The sequence below is a fragment of the Elaeis guineensis genome, chromosome 2, assembly GCF_000442705.2.
Source record: "Elaeis guineensis isolate ETL-2024a chromosome 2, EG11, whole genome shotgun sequence".
NCBI lineage: Eukaryota > Viridiplantae > Streptophyta > Magnoliopsida > Arecales > Arecaceae > Elaeis > Elaeis guineensis.
This window is the reverse complement of record NC_025994.2, coordinates 53,846,201-53,868,363: the sequence shown is the minus strand read 5'-3', so window position 1 is coordinate 53,868,363 and position 22,163 is coordinate 53,846,201. Positions and strand designations below refer to the sequence as shown.

The 22,163-nt window shown below is 34.8% G+C and overlaps 1 protein-coding gene and 1 long non-coding RNA gene across 9 annotated transcripts in view; both read right to left on the bottom strand.

Annotated features, from left to right (window-relative positions):
• Positions 1–2,292: 2,292 nt before the first annotated feature.
• Positions 2,293–19,331, bottom strand: LOC140855434 (uncharacterized). Its single transcript, XR_012138365.1, has 3 exons — positions 19,093–19,331; positions 3,095–3,305; positions 2,293–2,999 (listed from the first exon to the last, which is right to left on the bottom strand). It is a non-coding gene; the product is annotated as an uncharacterized lncRNA (long non-coding RNA).
• Positions 19,332–21,184: 1,853 nt separating this feature from the next.
• The window catches only part of LOC105034640 (uncharacterized), a 28,391-nt gene continuing 27,412 nt past the window's right edge, over positions 21,185–22,163 (bottom strand). For all 8 annotated transcript variants that reach the window (XM_073251773.1, XM_019847047.3, XM_019847048.3 and 5 more), the window contains 2 exons: positions 21,856–22,058; positions 21,185–21,758 (listed from right to left, as the gene is read on the bottom strand). In XM_073251773.1, the coding sequence (XP_073107874.1) occupies positions 21,545–21,758; positions 21,856–22,058 (417 nt within the window). In that variant the 3' untranslated portion in view covers positions 21,185–21,544. The remainder of the gene's footprint in view (positions 21,759–21,855; positions 22,059–22,163) is intronic.

The window sequence follows — 22,163 nt, the reverse complement described above, 5'->3', positions numbered from 1 at the left end:
TGGAAATTCGTTGAAGTTGGAAATCCTGTTAGCCTGATCCATGCGCCTGACCAAGAGTCCAACTTGTGAAGGACTCTAACCCATTTGTCATGCCACTTTTTAATCTGAATTTTTTTTCTACAATATTCTCATGTTAGTGCCTTGATTTTTGGCTATTGGATGGACAAAATTACATTGATGGGTGGTGGAAAAAAATTATGCCATACGAAGCTGTGCGACTCATCAAAGAATCATCGAGAAAAATATTTCGAAGAGTCCTTCTGCATGAAGCATCTCTTGGATTTTTTTTCGATGATTTCCATGTGTCAAAAACTTCCAAATAGGCATGAGAATTCATCAGGAGGTGTGAGATTTTTTGATGGATGCGAGATGGCGCGTGGAAGGGACGCGAAAAATTTCCGAAGGCAACCCATCGCTAAGTATTTAAAGGGGGGTGCGCCGGGGGATTGGATTCATTCAGATTTTTAATTTCTCCTTTCTTTCTAACATTCTCTCCCTATTGTCCAATTAGTCTCTTCCTTCTCTTGTTAGGAAAAGTTCAAAAATAGAAAGGACAAGTCCGATTTTAGGACAAGAGTCTAGGAAGAGAATTAAGGAAGACAAGGAGAGAAGAAAGGTAGGGATAGGAAGGCTAGGAGAAGAGGAAGAGCGTCTTGAGGTCTTGGTGTTCAAAAAAATTCTCAGAGTGAGAATTTTGGAGGAGAAATCATCTCAAAGAGTTGGTGTCCTGATCATAGCCCTGTGTGGATTACCGTTGGAGGGTGAACACTTGGGCACCTGGTGGAGGTTCTGCCGAAATTTGGATTAAGCGCTGCAGGTATTCTTCTATAACTTAAATTTAATCTTGAATTTATATTATATATGATTGTTAATCATCAAGGAGATACTGGTTTAAGGGTTTAATATTTAAGATTTCTTTATTAAAATTTTAAAATCCATTATGTTTTCACTGTACATGCCCACTCCGAAATCCTACACAAACCACTATAAATCTTGTTTGTTTGTAGTGTGCATACTTGCTCTCTATCTAAATTTTTTTATTTTTTTATATTCTTGCATCTCATTTCTACACTTAGCTTAAACAACTTACTACACATAACTTGCTTATTATTACCTAATCCTTGTGATTCTAAATTAACTTTAAAATTTTAAAAACCTAATTTATCTCCCCTTGGGTTGCATAGCTGGGCAACAATACTATTTTCACATCTATTTGTCATATTTCGTAATCAAAATATGTTGCAATGACAAGCAGTGTTTGGATAAACTTAAGCATGGCCTCAAGCGAGAAGATTTTCTGATAGTCAACACCTTCACACTGACTATACCTTTTCGCCACGAGCCTAGCTTTAAAAGTCTCCACCTTTCCATCTGCACCTATCTTTCTCTTGAAGATCTATTTACACCCAATAGATATAATACCTTCAGGTAGATCTACCAAGGTTTAAATTTAGTTTGAGTTCGTCGAGTCAATTTCTGACTCTAATGCCTCGAACCACTTCTCGAAGTCGGTATCTAATATCACCTCGTTATAGATTTTGGGGTCATCTCTATGTACCCTATTTCTTGTGAGAAATATTTTCTCTACATTCTCTGAGATAATATCGAAGTACCTCTTAGGAGGATGAAAAACCCCACTAGACTTATGAGGTGGAGGAGGAAGTGTGTGAGCCAGCTAAGACTGAATAGGTTCCTCAGGTTCTAAGACTCACTGCTCTTCAGAGACTCTCTCCTCAAGCCTAATATGTCTTTCCATATCTCCATCCTGAATAAACTATTTTTCAAGAAAGACTGCATGTCGACTCATAATCACATTATGATCTTCTGAAAGATAGAAATAATATCCTAACGATTCCTTAAGATATCCAATAAAATAAGCTCTAAGGGACCTGCTTTCTAACTTGTCCGCCTATTGTCGTTTGATATAAGCTGGACAATTCCAAATCTTGAGACGACTTAGACTTAATTTCTTACCATACTACATCTCATATGGTATGATAGGAACAGTTTTACATGAAACTCTATTCAATACATAAATGGCAGTCAAAAGGCTATGTATCCAAAGAAAAATAGAAAGATCTATGATGCTCATCATAGAACGAATGATATCTAATAAGGTCTAATTTCTTCATTCTGAAATTTCGTTGAGTTGAGACGTTCTAGGTAGAGTCCACTGTGAAACTATGCCATACTCCTTAAGATAATTCAAAAAATTTTTACTAAGGTATTCACCTCCTCGATCTGATTGAAGAATTTTAAGAAACTTTTTGATTTGTTTCTCTACTTCATGTCTGAATTTTTTGAATTTTTTAAAAATTTTAGACTTATGATGCACAAGGTACACATATCCACATCGTGAAAAATCATCAGTAAAAGTAATGAAGTAAGAAAAATCTCCTCTGGCTAGCACATCGAATGGGCCACAAACATTAGAATGTACCAGAGCTAGTATTTCTGTGGTCCTTTTCCCAAGTCCTACGAAGGAAAGCTTGATCATTTTTTTTTTGAAAATATAATTCCCAAACCAGATATAACTCAAAAGTCAACGAATCCAAAAATTTGATTTTTTTCAATCTGTTAGTCATGTCTTCTCCAATATGATCTAGATTTAGGTGCCACTTATGCTTTTCGTTTACGTTATCTCTAGGACGTTTAGAACCTATGACATTCATATCTTGCTCAACATAATTAACAGATACATCAACATGTAACTGAAGAAGACCATTGATAAGGAAACCACTTCCAATTTTATTATTTTTCAAATAAATAGTATAGTGGTCTTTAAAGAAACTAATTATATAGTCTTCCTACGTTAAACAAGATATAGAAATTAAATTTCTGCTCGTAGCAAGTACAAAATAACAGTTTCTCAACAACAAAATATTCTTTAAGGGTAGTCGAAGATGGTACATTCCCATAGTCACAGCAGTAATTTTTGCTCTATTCCCGACACGTAGAATCATTTCACCATCCCTCAACCTTCTGTTATTCTCAAGATCCTGCAAAGAAGTGTATAGATGAGCACTAGATTCAGAGTCAAGCATCCAACTGGATATAAAAGAAACTGTCAAGTTTGTTTATATGACAAGCATACCTTCAAAAGGTCCTTCCTTCTTGTTCTTTAGCCCCGCCAAGTAAGCAGGATAGTTCCACTTCCAATGGCCGTCAACATCACAATGGAAATACTTTCCTTTCTCGACGGCTTTCTTCTTCAGCATTTCCTTCTTGTTCTTCTTCTTTCTCTCTACCTTCTGCTTCTTCACAAATTTTTTCTTCTTCTCAGTAGACTTTCTCTTAGAAGAAATCTGCTCCATAGCAAGCACAAAGCTCCTTAAACTCTTCAAGGTACCCTCAATAGTGATCAGCATGTTGACCAACTCATAGATGATGGACTAGATCTTATTCATATGAAAGTTTATAATAAACTACCCATATGAATCAGTCAAGGACTGTAGAATGAGATCAACCTATAAGTCCTTATCCATGGACATATCAAGCTTCTCAAGCTCTTCAAGGTCTTTGATCATTGTCAAACAATGATCGTGGATCGACTGCCCATCATGCATTTTAGCTTTGAAGAGTCACTTGGACACTTCGTAGTGAGCTGCACGACTCTATTCACCATACAACTCTTGTAGGTAAACCAATATTTGCCTGGCAGTCCTCATGTTCTCATATTGACGTTGCAATTCGTTAGACATTGATGTCAATATGTAGCACCTAACCTTGTTGTCATCATCCAACCACTTCTTATGAGACGCTCTCTGATTAGCGATCGAATGGACCGGTAAAGTGAGAAGGTCCTAGTCAAGGATATAGATCAATTTCTCAGAACTCAAAATAATTTTTAAATTTCAAAGCCAATCCTTAAAATTTGATCCAATCAATCTATTGATTTCTAGGATCCTGACAAGGAGATTTGAAGCAGACATTATTTCTGTAGAGAGTCAAAGTTTCTAGTTATATTTTATAATTGACTTAATCAATTTATTTTAAAAATTTTATTTTAAAAATAAATTAGATCTTTTATTATTTTTTTCAGATCTCCACACTCTCCGAATAGAGATACGAAAACCTCCATGATCAAAAATTTTTAGTGGGTGCTGCGGTCTCACAAATTGACTCATCATCTCACCTAACAGTTATTGATGATGGATCGACCAATAAGTGGATAACTCTTATCAATGATTCTCCAAACATGATACCGCCATCTTCGGTCTCTAATTTATGAAGCCTCACTGTGTCCAGAATATTGGCCCACTCCTTAGTTAAGTCAGATCCACCATTTGCACGAAATGAATCTGTCATTGAGACTTTCACCGTATCCAAAATATTGAGTCCAACTCCATCTCCACTCTACAGCATCTCATGCTTAATAGTCATAGTTGCATCTTTTCAGTGCAATTGAACCACTGTATCCAATTGAGAATAATCAATCCCGAAAAGAGCATGCACAGCTACAACGGTGAAAGACCACTATACTTAATATTTTATTAGAAAAATATAATTTAGGTCTATTCTTTAATTAGTCATAATGGTTATGACTAACTTAGTGGCATAGGCTAGCTCGAGTTCAATAAAGTAACCTAAAACAAAACATAATCTTCCAAATATTGAATATATGCCCTAGAAGCCAATCTTGGCTGATGCATATTATATTTTTAGGATATATTTTTATACTTTATGAATATTTATATTACTATTCATATTTTATATATCCATGAATCATCCAAAAAGTTAATTCTTAAATTACTCCTGATCATAGGATCATCATGGAGATGGTGATTGATCCAAATAGACCAGTGCACAAATCACTTCCTTTGGGCAAATGGATCTCGAGTCTGCAGTATAGGGACATTAGAGCGAGAGTGTATGTGGTTGTTAGAGAATAACTAACACTGAGCATGACCAACACGAGAAGTCACATGGATGTCTGCTCACTCGTTAGTGACTTTCTCGATGCTGCAGTTGTATGACTGATTCTTTGACCTGTGGTATTACAGCTGCTCGCAGTGGACTGCTGGAGTTTAACTGACACATAAATATAGATCTCAATGAGCCCTTATAGTGGATGTTGGTGATAGTTGATCCACTATAAGAGTAGGGTGTGCACCTAGATGGAATGTATCGATCCTAACAGAAGAAAGTAGTCCTATAGGATTTAAAAAGTTGAGTCTTTAAGTCTATGGCCATAACAGTATGATTAATGAAAAAGAATTTTCATGATAATCACATATGGACTCGAGCTAATTGAATCTATCATATGACCGATGATGAGATTTGATGATTTATCCATGATCTGTCATCTGGTCGGGACACATGATAGAAGGATTGTATTATACATTAACTACACCTAGAGATTCATCACTTTTTATTCTGCTGGATTGCCACTACATACTGCTAGATGTCACTAGTGGATTGTGAGACCCACAAGCATCCTCTTGATGATCGATGATCTTTGATGGGCACAATTGGAATGATTCCAACCCATTGAAAAGAGTTTCAATGATATTGTGATAGGGATCATAATATATCTCACTATCAAACAAAATAGAACCTATGGGATCACACACAAAAAGACTTTCAATTGATCAGATGGTTGAATTATGATTATTAAATTATGATTATGAATCGTGATAGGATTTGATTATCAATTTGATTGATGATTAATCCAATGTAAAAGTTATATTAAGTAACTCGCTAAAGAGTTAGTGAGTTATAAGAAGATGAATTTACAATTAGATTACTAATTAGCTCAATTTGATTGAGCTATGAGGCTTATATCAAGTCTAATTAAATTAAATTTAATTTGATTTGATATGGGTTTGATTTGATCCAACCTAATTGGGTTATGAGATAACCAAATAACATGAGAGATTCATTCTTAATTGAATTAGGATTTGGGTTTGACTCAATTCTTAATTAGACTAGGATCTAAATAAGAATGTTTGAATTTATATTTAGACTAGAAATACTCATTTTCATGATTGCATCAAATCTTAATTGGATTAGGATTAAATTAAGTTCGACTCAAGCATCAAAAGAGAGTCCGAAAGGACTAGGACTCCTTCTCTAATTAGGTGACACCTAATCTAAATAGTTTAAGCTTCAAATTAGATTTAAATTTTTATCTATTTGGATTTAATTAATTTTTAATATGATTAGAATTGGTTATAATTTAAATTGATTTCAATCAGTCACTTAAAAGAAGAGTCCCATGAGATTGAAACTCCTCCTCTCCATGCGCATAAGAAAGCCCCACGCCAACCAAATTGGATGCCATATTTTTCCATGCCTCCTCTCCCTTTTTAGCATGTAATAATCCATGGAATCTCTCTTATTTCCATGTGATATAGGGCACACAAAATAAAGGGATGTGTGCAGCATAAAATTTCTAAAGTCCAAAGGAGTTTGGACTCTTTTCTCCTACCCAAATTCAATATCCTCTCTCTATTTAAACAAGAGACCTTATAGGGCATTGGCTAACCTGATGTGATCAGTTTATGGATGCCAAAAACCAAAGGAGATGCGTAAGAAAAATAGAAGAAAAGGAGGGGAGTGCATGGAAAAGAGGGGCGTGAGGTATGGTTCTTATCCCTTCTTCCTTACAAACAATCAAAGGTTGGTTGTTAGGACATTTCTCTCTCTCTTTTATCCTTGTTTGGACATAGATTTTTCTCTCCTCTTTGTCCAAGAGTTGGACAAAAATTTTTACATCTCTAGTGTAGAAATTTGGTCAGGGTTATAGGAAGAAAAAAAAAGAAAAGATTCTTCTCATGATCTCTAGCGTAGAGATCATCATTCTCTTACTTTTTCTTCTTCTTTAAGAGTGTCTTGAGAGAAAAAAAAAATTCAAATATCAAGATGCAATCTTTGCAAGGGAGCTAGCACTCCGGTGAGATCAATAAGCTTCTGATCACATCAAAGTCTCATGTGAATATCCATAGAGGTCGGACGCTTATGTGGCTACAAAGAACCATCGGAAGATATCCATGATAATCAGTTCATGATGAAGATTGATCCATGCCAAGATGTATTCTTTATTTATTTTTTTCTATTTGATTTCTATGTCTAAATCCTATCTCACATATGATGATCCTATTTATAGTTTTAAGATTTGATCTTATGCATGCTTAGATTAAATTAGATTTAATCTAAAATTTTTAAATTTCGTTGCATACTCATTTTGATTATTTTTGCATGCATGAAACTATAAAATTTTAACAGTAGTATCAGAGCCACATCATATGTATGAGATTAAGATTTAGATCTGAAATCTGTAGAGAAAAATTTTAGATCTAAAAGTTTTTGATATCGTTCTGACATAAGGTTGCCTTGGCATAACTTGTTATGCTGTATAGTTGTCCTAGAATGATGTTAAAATTTTTAATTAAATAAAATTTTAGATCTAATTTTTTAACATATATGTGATATATATTTTGTTATTTAGATCTGAAAAGAGTTTCGAAATCTATTTTGATTTATATATATAATATATGAAAGTATATTTAGGACTAAAATTTATTTCTATGACCTGAACTTATTCATGTATATAATATATGTTTATATGTATTATCTAAAATTATTTTAAGATCAAAATATATTTTTTATGTAAAAAATTTAGATCTAAAATTAATGTTTGTACATGAAAGATTGATTATGGATAGATCAAATTAGGTTATGTAATTTGATTATATCTAGGATTTCTGATTTGATCATATTGGGTCTAAATTGATTTAACAGTTGATCAAACTAAGTCAAGTGTTGATTAGGGTGAGGTCAATAGAGCTTAAGATTATACAATTATTGTCAATCAAATCGATTGACCACATATGTAGAATCAATTAACCTAAGAACCTAATTCGATCCTATGGCTCGAATCTGATTCATCTAAGCTAACCTATTTGGACCAATTAACCAATTGGTGTCTAAGACAAGTAATTGAAAGGTGATTATTTAATTAATTTCGTTTGTTGATCTGACCAATTTATTGATGTCTAAAGAAAGCAATAGGAGGACTCCTACCAATCTTCACTTATCTGGCCAATTTAAAAGATTGAGGCTCAAATATGGTTGCTTGGCGATTTGATTTAGCCCATGTCAATTAGATCAGTCATATGATGACTGATTAGATGAGATCTTAATCTAAAATCTCTTCATAAATATTAAGTCCAATAGTCTTCCATCGTTGTAGATGTACGGACGTACTATCGATATTGATTGTTCTCGACTGATCACAGTGGTTCAGTTGTATCGAAAATACGCAACCACTCTATTAGCAAAGAGTTATTCCAGGATAAAAATGAGGTTGGGTCCAATAACTATTAGGTGAGAGATCCAATGATGGCTTTGCACCTGCTTGTGAATGGTGGGTCTGACTTAACTAAAAAATATGGGCAATAACTGTTAGGTGAGCCCACATGACTTAGAGATCAAATAGCTACAATATGCTTAAAGAAGCACCTGGGTAAAGAGTTATCCATGCATCAGTGTTTGTTCGTGTTACCAATAACTGTTAGGTGAGGTGCACGGCATCGGTGGGACCGCAACACCCACTAGAAACTCAGTTGTCATGTTAGGATTTTCGTTTCTCCATCTGGAGAGTATGGAAGATCTGATAAAATAATGGGAGTCTCTTTTTGTATATAAAAATTTTTAGAATAAATTATAAAATAAGTATAAATATCTAACTAAAATCTTTGCTCTCTGCTATTCATTGTGTCAGCTTTCAATCCTCCAGCTCAAATCATAGATATCAACCGATTAACCAAATCCAATTACAAGAATGGCTCACAAACCTAAGAATTATTCTTAATTTTAAAAAATTAAGCAATGTTCTCTATCAAATTATTCTGATGTTAACAACATATCCAATCCAAAGTCAACGAGCTATACTTGATGAGTGGATGGACAATATCAGTAAAAATAAGTGCTATATGTTAAAGTCCATGTTAGATAAACTCCAATATATGCATGAGTACATGTTCACTGCCAACGATATATTGATTCATCTACAAGTATTGTGAGGTGATCAGAGTCACACAGCGCATGTGATGTGTGATGGGCAGTTAGCCTATGATCGTTATTTGATAATGATCAAGAACATTAAGGAGCTTAAAAAGCTCAACATGACCATACATAAAGAATTGCTTATAGATTTGATCCTGCAATTTTTGTTTAGTTTATATAGATAGTTTATGATAAACTACCATATAAAAGATCATCTTGATATTTTATCTGAATTGCTCAAAGTGTTGGTAACAAAAGAACCTTGAAAGAGTTCAGAGGTAAATACTTAGAGAACCTAAAGAAACAAAGACACGCCTAGAGTAGGTATGTCGAAATTGCTCAATACTATCCTTATAATTTTTTCTTCTCCCAGTTGAGCTATAGACTCTAGTGATTTTATATAGAGTTGATGGAAAGATAGAGGGCTGAGGAAGTAACCTTTAAAATTGACAATAGGGCAAGAGTTGCTACTATCGCCATGGGTATCTATCTTTTGTGATTATCGTTTAGATTTAGTCTTTAGAAATAGTCTCTATCATTTTCATGGTGATGCATCTGTGAACTTAATTGAGCAAGCAGTGAATGCCATTGGATCTGAGAGATCCAAAATTGAGATAAATCTTAAGTATATATAGAACCTTAGGCTAAGTCATATTGGAGAAGAAATGATTAACAAACTAAAAAAATATGGGCTTTTGGACTCATTGACTGTTGAGTCATATCTAGTTTGTGCATCATCTCTTTGAGAAAATATGACCAAACTACTCTTGTGGGATAAAAAAAAAAAGACCACTGAGATACCTATTCTTATATACATTTGATATGTATAGCCCATATGATGTGCTAACAAAGGAGTTGTCTCTACTTCATTACCTTTATCGATGAGCAGTCATGGTATAGGTAAGTATATGAGATATAAATCTAAAATTTTTGAAAGATTCAAAGAATTCAGATGTAAAGTAGAGAAATAAATCAAAAATTTTCTAAAGATATTTTGATCAGATCGAGGATACAATATCAAAGAAAGAAATTTTTTGATTATCTCATAAAATGATATAGTTTTATATTGGATCCCTCTTAGTACATCTCAGCTCAACGAGATAAGAAGAGTCATGGAACTATATGAGATATGATCTGGTCCATGATGTAATTCACTGATTTATTTTGTTTCTTTAGAGATATGCTTTATTTCCATGGGATTGGGTTCTCTCTAAATCTGTTTCTATCACACCGTATAAGATATGACATGGTGAGGACTGAATCTTAATTATTTCAAGATTCAAAGATGACCAATCTGTATCAAAGACAGTGGGCAAATATGTTAGAGGATAGGTCTATAAAGCTCATCCTAAAAGAGTTTAGGATACTACCTTCTGAAAGGATTATAATATGATTGTGACCTGACATGCTATCTTCTTAAAAAATTATTTAACCAAGATGAAGCAGTGGGAGGAAGGTTAAGCTCAAAGAGAGTGTCTCTGATGAGCAGCGAGCTATAAGACCTAAAGAATCTATTCTTGATGAGCCAGTAGATGTATATTCCTCCTCCACCTCATACACATAGTAGGATATCCAATCCTCTTGAAAGGTACTTGGGTATGCTTAACAGAAGATGTAGAGAAAATCATTTCTCATGGAAGATTGGGAACATAGAGATGATCCCAAAACCTACTATGAGGCGATGTTTGACATTGACTCCAAGAAAAGAATATGAATTAGCTTTTCTGATCAGATATCTTTTGAAGATTTCTATATGGAGTGGCTCATAATTTTACTTCTCGTGATATGAGATCACAAAGTCTGAAATAATCTTGCAGTTGGAACATTCATTTTGATGATATGATCAAATTGTTTGATCAGATATGAGGAACTACATGTTTCCAAAAGGGTCAGTAGGAGTGTCCAATACTTACATCGATTAAAATATGATTGAATATAGAATTCTCCATGAAAAATATAAAGCAAGTGTCCTAAAGATCTATAAAGATAGTGAATTGGATGTTTGTGTTTTCACATATAAAGTACAGAGAGTAGATGCTGAAAGAGTTCAGCATAGAAATCTCGAAGAGAGGTCTGATATCTTTTTGGGCATATATATATGCCATATAATGTACTTAAACTGATATAGTTAATACTGTGAATGTCACGAGTAGATATCAGTTGTATCCAGGCTAAGAGCACTGAATTGCTGTGAAAACATCCTTAAGCTCTTGAGAAGAACTCAGGATTTGTCTTAATTTAGAGAAAGATCAAAGCTAAGAGTGGGAGGATACACTAATTTAAATTTTATATCTATCGTTGATGATAGAATGTCTACATCATGGGTGTAATCATGTTGATATCTTGAAAGGATTCTAAATAATCGATTGATGGAAGTCGAGTACACTGTAGATGTGTAGGATGCATTCTAATTTTAATATTAGTTGCAAAATTAGATGTCATACCATCAGATACTATGATACTATACTACAAAGACAATGGCACCATAGCCCTTGCTAAGGAGCTTAGGTCTCACCAGATACTAAAGTACATAAAACAGTAGAACACGTGACTACCTCAAGTAGTAATATATAGAGGTGCAAAGAGCAAACTCTACATAAGATGTAGATAACGCACTGGTAAGTCACTTAGCTAGCTAGAGACTAAAGCCTGTCTTGTGAAGATGGGGCTTGATACATGATAGATTGTCTTTAGTACAAATGAGAGATTGTTGGATGTATGCCCTAGAAGTCAAGCTTAGCTGACGCATATTATATTTTTAAGATATATTTTTATATTTTATGGGTATTTATATTACTATTTATATTTTATGTGTCCACGAATCATCCAAGAAATTAACAAGATGATGACACATATTTTTAAAAAATTGAGAATTTGAGATATGTGTCATTGATGGTTAATTCCTAAATTTTTTCTGGTCATAGGATTATCATGAAAATGGTGATTGATCCAGATAGACCAATACACGAATCGCTTTCTTCTGATATATGGGTCTTGAGTCTACGGTGTAAAGACACTAGAGCGAGAGTGCAGGTGATTGTTAGAGAATAACTAGCACTGAGCGTGACCAACATGAAAAGTCACATAGATGTCTGCTCACTCGTTAGTGACTTTCTCGATGCTGCAGTTGTATGACTGGTCCTTTGACTTGTGATGTTACAGCTGCTCGCAGTGAGACTGCTGGAGTTTGACTGACATATAAATATAGATCTCAATGAGCTCTTATAGTGGATGTTGGCGACAGTTGATCCACTATAAAAGTAGGATGTGAACCTAGATGGAATCTATCGATCTTAGCAGAAGGGAGTAGTCCTATAAGATTTAAGAAGCTGAGTCTTTAAGTCTATGGTCATAGCAGTGTGATTAATGAAAAAGAGTTTTCATGATAATCACATATGGACTCGAACTGATTGAATCTATCATATGACCGATGATGAGATTTGAAGATTTATCCATGACCTGCCATCTGATCGGGACTCACGATAGAGGGACTATATCATACGTTAACTACACCTAGAGATTCATCACTTTTTATTCTGCTAGGTTGCCACTACATACTGTTAAGTGTCACCGATGGATTGTGAGACTCACGAGCATCATCTTGATGATCGATGATCCTTGATGGGCAGAGTTAGAATGATTTCAATCCATTGAAAAGAGTTTCAATGATATTGTGATAGAGATCGCAATATATCTCACTACCAAACAGAATAGAATCTATGGGGTCATACACAAAGAGACTTTCAACTGATCAGATGGTTGAATTACGATTATGAATCATGATAGGATTTGATTATCAATTTGATTGATGATTAATCCAATGCAAAAGTTGCATTAAGTAACTCACTAAAGAGTTAGTGAGTTATAGGAGGATGAATTAGCAATTGGATTGCTAATTGGCTCAATTTGATTGAGCTATGGGACTTGTATCAAGTCTAATTAAATTAGATTTAATTTAACTTGACATGGGTTTGATTTGATCAAACCTAATTGGGTTATGAGATAACCAAATAGCATGAGAGATTCATTCTTAATTGAATTAAGATTTGGATTTGACTCAATTTTTAATTAGATTAGGATCTAAATAAGAATATTTGAATTTCTATTTGGACTAGGAATACTCATTTTTATGGGTGCATCAAATCCTAATTAGATTAGGATTAAATTGAGTTTAACTTAAGCACCAAGAGAGAGTCTAAAAGGATTAAGACTCCTTCTCTAATTAAGTGACACCTAATCTAAATAGTTTGGGCTTCAAATCTGATTTGAATTTCTATCTATTTGGATCTAATCAATTCTTAATATGATTAGAATTGGTTAGAGTTTAAATTGGTTTAAATCAGTCACTTAAAAGAAGAGTCCCATGAGATTGAAACTCCTCCTCTCTATGCATATAAGAAAGCCCCACACCAACCAGATTGGATGCCATATTTTTCCACACCCCCTCTCCCTTTTTAGCATGTAATAATCCATGGAATCTCTCTTATTTCCATATGATATGGGGCGCACAAAATAAAGGGATGTGTGTGGCATAAAGTTCCTAGAGTCCAAAGGAATTTGGACTCTTATCTCCTACCCAAACTCAATCTCCTCTCTCTATTTAAACAAGGGACCTTATGTGGCATTGGATAACCTGATGTGATCAGTTTATGGATGCCAAAAACTAGAGAAGATGCGTGAGAAAAATAGAAGAAAAGGAGGGGAGTGCACAGCATGAAAGGAGGGGCGTGAGGTATGGTTCTTATCCCTTCTTCTTTACAAACAACCAAAGGTTGGTTGTTAGGACATCTCTCTCTCTTTTATCCTTGTTTGGATATGAATTTTTTTCTCCTCTTTGTCCAAGAGTTGGACAAAAATTTCTACATCTCCAGTGTAGAGATTTGGTGCATAGATTATAGGAAGAAAAAAGAAAAAAGGATTCTTCTTATGATCTCTAGCGTAGAGATCATCATCCTCCTATTTTTTCTTCTTTTCTAAAAATATCTTGAGAGAAAAGAAGATTTTCAACCATCAAGATGTGATCTTTGCAAGGAAGCTAGCACCCCAATAAGATCAATAAGCTTTTGATCAGATCAAACTCTCGTGTGGATATCCGTAGAGGTCGGATGCTTATGCAGCTATAAGGACATTCGAAAAATATCCATGATTATCAGTTCGTAGTGAAGATTGATCTGTGCCAAGATATGTTTTCTATTTATTTTTTTTATTTAATTTTTATATCTGAATTCTATCTTACATATGATGATCTTGTTTATATTTTTAAGATTTGATCTTATGCATACTTAGATTTAATTAGATTTAATCTAAAAATTTTAAATTTCATTGCATACTCATTTTGACTATTTTTGCATGCATGAAATCATGAAATTCCAACATCAAAATGGTCAGATAAGTTAAGATGTGTGGGGGTCCCCCCATTGCTTTTCTTAAACACCAATGAATTGATCCGGTTAGACAATGGAATCAATTAAAGAACCATCATCTATGTACTTACCTTAGATGCCAATTGGTTGATTAGAATTAATCAGGTTAGCCTATTAATACGAGCTCAAACTATTAAGTCGAATTAGGTCTTAAGTTGATCGATAACATCTGGCTGTTAAATGATCTGATCAAACTACAACTATTTGGATTGGTTATAAGCATATTTAATCCATTCCTAACCAATATTTGATTCGATTTGATCAATCTCTCAAACTAGATCTAATTGAGCTACCCACACCCTGAACCCATATGTTATGAAATTGACTTAGATTTTGAATTCTCAATTTTTAAATCTATTTAATTTTATTTCTTAATTCTTAATTAAGTCCACGGATCCTAATTAGATGTCCAAACAATTTAGACTTAATTGTATCACATATAAAAATTTTCAAAATTTTCTTCTCACCCTCGGATCGACTCGCTGTGGACTCGAGTTGACTCGTCATAGTGAGTCGGCTCGAATCAAAGATCGAACCAGCTCTTTGAACAAAAATCTTGTTACCTAGCTTGCAGAACTTGAGTCGGCTCGTCAGCAAATCGAGCCGGCTCCACAAGATCTCAAGTCGACTCCAAAAAAAAGGAGTTAACTTGCTAAGGACTAGAGTCGACTCGAACAGGACTCCAGTCGACTCCGCAGGCATACCAACAGCAAGTTTTAGCAGATTTCATAGGTTTTTAGATCATACGTGCATAACAAATGTTCTAATTTAGATTTACAAATATTTTTCATATTTAAACAACAAAAATATACATCATAATCAATCAAAACCTATGATCTTAGATCTAGGATTTTGTAGAAAATTAAATTTTTTCTTTCCCTGTTCTTCTTCATGGGATATAACCACATCATATCCCTAAATGTCATAAGAGAACCCTTCGAATGGATAAGAGAGAAACTTTAATCCCTACTTCCTCTTATGACCGGACAGGCCTGGTGATCAACCCACTCAGAGTACTAGGTTAGTCAGATAATAAGACTAAATCTATGCATATATCACATATATCAAATTTAGTCTATTGCATGCTAAACTTTTAATCTAAAATACTTTTAGATCTAACTAAGCATGCATAAATTCAGATCTAATCTAAATATTTTTTAAATCTGATCACAACTTCAGATCATATCTGAATCAAATTTGATCCGATTTAGATCTATAATCTAAATAATCTGACTTTGATACCAGTTGAAGGATTAGGTGGTGCACCGAATCGGTTCAGATCAGATGCAGTGGAATTAAAAAAATTTTCACCGATCTAGCATACCTTGCATAGATCTAAATCAAATTAATTAAGCATATTTTACATCAATATATAAAATAAAAATCAGCATGTAAAAAGAGAGGGGTGATCTCATCATCTTGTGCGATTAGATGAACACCGCAATCTAAAAAATATGGATCTAAAAAAGGTTCGCTGGTTGAGCCACGTAAGTATCTGACCTCTATAGGTATCCATCGGGATCAACCTCGGATCATCCTTCTCGAGAGCCTTTCTGGATCAACTCTTGATCTCCTTCTCTCGATCTCAATTCTTGAGACTTTCTTAGCACAAGAGGGATTTGCCTAACAACTTTAGGTATATAGGAATGCAGTCACCCAACTCTTGGGCATTGGATAGAGTGGAAAGGGAGAGTAGGCATGAAGACAAGAGGAGGGTGTATGAAAATCAGATTTTCATATAACCCTTGAACCTAAAAAGAAAGCTCTTAAATAGAATTCATTCATAAGTTCAAATTCAAATCCAATCGGGGTTTAAAAGGATGGATATTATCATATAATAATTCTTCCTTTTATTCTGATTTTCTTTTCAAGATAAACTAGTCCAAATAGAATGTAATCACCTCAAAGAAGAAAAGAAAAGTGGACGCCAAGACTTGGCAGCCACTTGTCCTTTTCTTAGCAAGAGAGAGAGGGGGCGTGTGCCCTTTCTACCTCCTCCTCACGCTAAAATTAGAGAGGGGTGTGTGCCCTTCTCATTCCTCAACACAATTCCATGTGGCAAGCACATAAGGACATTCCAAGGGAGAGAGGAGGCGTGTGCTCCACTAATCTCTTTTCAAAAATTCTGTGCCAAGTACGGATAGGTTTAGGAAGAATAATTGGAAAATGAGCCAACTAATTTGGCTTGACCCAATCTCATCAAGGCACCCAATGTTGTGCCCCCTATACCCAAATTGATTAGGCTATTGACTTGACTTAAACCTTATCAAAAAAGGAACCAAATCCAGAGAAGAATTTGGGTTATGGTGTAACTAAACCCAATATGATTTCATCAAATCCTAATCCAATTGTGACTTCACAAGCTCAATTGGATCAATCTAAGATTAAATCTCTTATTGTGTGACCTCATAGGATCAATTTTGTCTGATAGTCAGATATACTATGATCTCCATCATAGTATCATTGAAACTCCTTTCAATGAGTTGGAACAATCTCAACTCATATTTATCAAGAATCATAGATCCATCATGATCCTAGTGAGTTCTCACAATCCATCAATGACATCTAGCAATATATGATAGCAAGCCAGTAGAATCGAGAGATAATTCTCTAGGTGCAGTTATCGTATGATCTGATTTCTCTATCGTGAGTCCCGACAGGATCGAGGTCAAGATTAACTCGTCAAATCTCATCACTGTCATATGATAAAATCATTCGATTCGAATCCAATATGAAACCCAATAGAAATACCTTTCTATCTTTCATAGTGTCATGGCCATGGACTTATGGACTCAATCTCATGATCTACATAGGACTACTCCTCTTCTACAGAGGTTGATAGATCCCATCTTGATGCAATCCAAATCCTACAATAAACATACTGCAACCAACATACACTCAAGGCTCCATATGGCTAAGAGACCAAGTTATAGTATAGTTAAACTATAATACCCTCAAGATAAATGGCCAATGCACCTTAGATCAGAGAACTAAACATACAACCGCAGCTATGAACATGTCACTGATGTGAAGATGAATTTTTTTGTGACTGTTCGTAAATGATCACGCTTAGTACCTTTATTCTTAACAAGCACATGTACTTTCGCTCCGATATCTACACACCATAGATTCAAGAATCATCTATCTGAAGGAAGCGATCATATGTCAATCTTCTAGATCGATCACCATCCTCATGATGATCCTACGATTGAAAATAATTTATGAATTAACTATAATAACACATGTCTCAAATTCTCAACTCTTGAGAATATATGTTATCATACCTATTAACCTAGTGGACGATTCATAGATACTATTAAACATAATGTGAATAAAAATAACTTAATTTTATTAATATCAAAATCAAATTATAAATTATACCCAAAGAATATTTTACAAGTATCAGCCAATCTGGCCCTTAGAGCATACATCCAACATCACCTCAACCACAACAGATGAATGTTGGAAGGTGATGTAATGCCCAACTCTAATCCCCATTTGTTTCAATGATTGTATCAGCTTGGAATTTGTAGAGGGCCCAAGAAATCCTTTTTTTACCAAGGTGATCAAAAGAATATAAGGCGGGTAAATGACTCGAAGGTTTGCCGTTTTGGGGATATTTGGTATCGCTAGTGATGCTATTTATTCCCAGAGCACAAGCAGATAATGTTTGCCATTCCCTTAGGTAGTGTTTGGTTATCAAAATATTATTTCTGAAATAAAAATATAAATTTTCAGTGAATAGCTATTCACTCTTGTTATTCCAGATTTCTGTTTGGAAGAAAATCTGGTATTCTACCTTTATTCTAGTGCAATTAATACAGTATTACTCCAAGTCCTGTTTGGTTGATATGGGAATAAGCCTCCATTCCATGAGGAATAGAGGATGAATTTTTCAAAAAAGATAAGAATGCCCTTGGCCAAGTTTAAGGTATGAGTTGGTTTTTTTGGCTAAGTATGAACACTCAGCATGTTTGGTTGATATTATATTCATTATTATAAAGTGATCGTAACCCCTATCTGGATGACCACTCAGCATGTCTGTAATGAGATCATGATCGAAAAATGGATGGATTCGACAAGGCATCTTCAACAGCATGCTAGCATCATCGATACGAATGATACCAGTATTTATGAGTGTGGTTATCATATCTTATCAATAATTATCCTCATCAATCAAAAAGACTATCAGCTCATGTAAGGTGTTCATCTAAGAAAAAACCAACATCATATATGAAAATACAATAAAGCTGACAGTACATATATCATTACAGCATAATATTTAATGTTTTATCCAAAGGATGCACAGGAACATCCCAAAACATAACAAATGGATGACAAAAAATATATCTCCTTTATGGAGATTCACAACATTCATAGGTATCATTCACAGAGCATCAGTCAAGATCGAAATCAGACAGCATCCATAGAGGACACCACAAAGCAAAATAATCCAAAAAAATCGATATACTTAGAGAACATTCACAAAGCATCAAACAATTCATCAGAGAATATCCTTAGACATCGGGCAACATCAAAAAATTTCACAAAAAAATCAATATTCTCAGTATCATTCACAGAGAACATTCACAAAGCAAGGAAATCCCATCAAAAAATTTCATCCAACATCATCCCGAAAGAGCTACCAAGTTTATTTTACCTGAGAACAATGGCTAAGTATGACAACTGTGCGAAGAAAAATGAGACCAACTTCCAAAGAGACCGAGAGGGTGCTCTGCTAGGGCAGAGCGATCAATAGCCTTGAGCAACAAGTTGACTGTAGGACATTGGAGCAGCGGAGGAGACGGAGGGGAGGAGATCAAGCAACCGAGAAGGCTAGAAGATGGAAGAGGTAAAAGAGGGTTTCACCATCCCATCATTTAACCCAAATGACATTGAATACCCTGGGGGTTGGGGGGGAATAACCAGAGCAAGATACCAAATTTCATGGGGGACCACGGAATTTGTATTCCAGAATAAGAGTGCATTGATTGGAATAGGAATTCTGGGGTGACCCACCATAGAATAAGAAGCTGTTTGGTTATAATTCCTTGAATAAAATCTTATTCCATCCGGAATAAGGCAACCAAACACTACCTTAACTTTCAGGAGGAATTATCATCATCCGAAAGCCATCTCTTACCACAGCTGACTTCTTTAATGATAATAAACAGGCTGCTTTTGGCCTCTTCTCTCTTTCGAATTCGAGGTCTTGATTCGAGGTCTTGTGTGATAGGAGCAGTCTATGCAAATACTTCAACTAGGGCTGGTACTGTTAGAAACATTTGTTGTTTTTTGTTATTTTGTTAATGTTTCTACAATTATTTTTTAAAAAGTTATAAAATTTTCGAAGTGCACAGCACATATATGTGGGTGTACGGTGTACATGATGAGTGGCTTGGTAAGGTCAGCCGCATCAAGTTGATGTTTTGAATTATATGCTACTTATTGCCATAAGGCTCCAGAGGGAAGAGGATGAGATCATTGCTGGACCGAGCTAAAATACCATTGAAGATCAGATTGACATAGACCATGAGTGAATCTATAAAAAAAATCTTAGGACTAGTGGGATAACTTCTGATTTAAGACCCTCCGACACTTAAATCAGCCAAGCCTTCAGAATAAATAGTGAAAATAGAGAAAGGTGAAAAGGAAAATTTTAATGGAAAGAATAAGAGTTTCTAGTTCCCTTCGGTGGGAGAAAAAGTTCGGTAGAATCTAGGCTCTGTGATTTTTGACTTACCTGTTGAAGGGTACCTTGCACCTCTTTATATAGAGAGAGCTTGCTTAGATTGTTAAACCATTAGAAAAGTTTGTTAGGCAGTTAAGAATTTATTAGACCATTAGTTTGTTATAACAGAATCGTCAGCTGTATGAAGATCGTGGATTGTTTATCCACATGGCAACAAGTTATAGCATAGCTGAAAAATAACTGCTGTTAAGTTAAATGATAGCTGTAAGATAACCATCTATAGTTTGGAATTACGTCGGTTCTGGACCGATATCTCTTGTGATAGATCGATAAATAACTGAACTGATCATCATACTTTATTAGACATCAATTTTGCTCAACTCAGATCAATATAGAGTTAAGTTAAAAGTTGAAACAAATTAGTATTTAATCGATCTGACCTAAAAATATACTTTGAATAATATAATTCTCAGATGATTTTGATATTATCATATCACTCGATGATAAGATCGATTTATATATACCAACACTACTCAACTCATGTGGCAATCAATTTTGTGAACATAGACGCTAGTTCAACCTTGTATGTTACACTAACTCAAATTTAAAACATTTTTTTTAAAATATTATAACAACTATATAGTAATTTTGCGTAAATATAATAGTGTTTTCAAGTAACAATTGTCATTTAGTTGTTTTTTTATTACAATGGCCCTTGAATATGGGAATAGCAGCCAGTCTTGAGCAAATAGCATCATTATTTATCTATCACTCCATTGTATTCCATTAAAATCTGCGAATACTTTATTTCCAAACAAACTCAGCACGCGGCAGAAGTGGCAAATTAGGGTCATTATTTCTATTATAAGTTTATAACCAAAGCATACAGTTTCATAAAAGTACAATTGCTTTGGAATATCAGCATTCCTGAAACCTTGCTGTACTTTGCTGTTAAGTATTTCTTTGTAATAGTTCCATGCTTTTAAGTAATTTCCATTAAACTTCTAACGGAGTAAATGCCCTAAGCAACCCAGTTTTTATGCAGTTGCATGAGACAAACTAATCAAAAATGAGCCTGCATTGAACTTAAATACAGAGTACATGAGACTGAGTCAAGCAAATGAGAGAACAGGTCAGCTTGGGTGTTCCAACAAAGAGAATGTAGTAAATGCTAGACCATAAAGAGCCGGATTGGAGATAAGTCGCCAGCCCCTCAGATATCAACCTGAATGTGCAGATCACATATTAGTACAATGCACAGGTTCATGTTTGAATACAAAGGATACACGTATGTGGCTTTCATAGTTGGAAAATATGAAGTGCAAGGGGCAGCAGGAATAGCTGCACTTAATGATGACAAGTCATTTACAGTTAATGTAGCTCTCCGCTATCAGATACAGTACTTTCAGAAGATCAATGATCAAATTGGATCCATATAAGCCATATAATCACCATTGGAAAACTTGAGGCGCCTTAATGATGCAGCAGATAGGCGGGGGTCCAAAACAGCTTCTTGAATGCCAAAGGCATCAACACTGTCCGGCAAGGGCTTATCCATCTCCGGCACATTAGATTTGTGGCAGACAGAATCCAGGGCAACATTTAGGCCAACTGATGCAAGTTCGGTTGTAAAGCTGCAAAAGAAAAACACCAAATATGCAGGTGTAGTTAAGAAATGATTGTTTATCGAATATATGATGTCTAGAAAGGGTATTGGTGATTCTCACATACGTGGACTCAAAACTCCTGAATTCTGAACTCATTGCTAAGCAAAGTCCAGAGACAATCCAAGGGGGAATAACCACATCCTTTATTTCCAAACTATAACAAATACCAGTAGCAGATAAACCGGGAATGGCTTCAGTATCTTCTGTATCAGATCCACTTGAAGAGGGAACAACCATGTCAGCTTTCCTCATCTCCTTACATCTTACCTGCAAAGAATTGTGACAGGTAAGCCTCCTGGATCTAGATAGTAAGCTAAATATACTGCATGTTTTCTTATATCACCAAGTGTTATCATTCTGGTAAAAGAATGG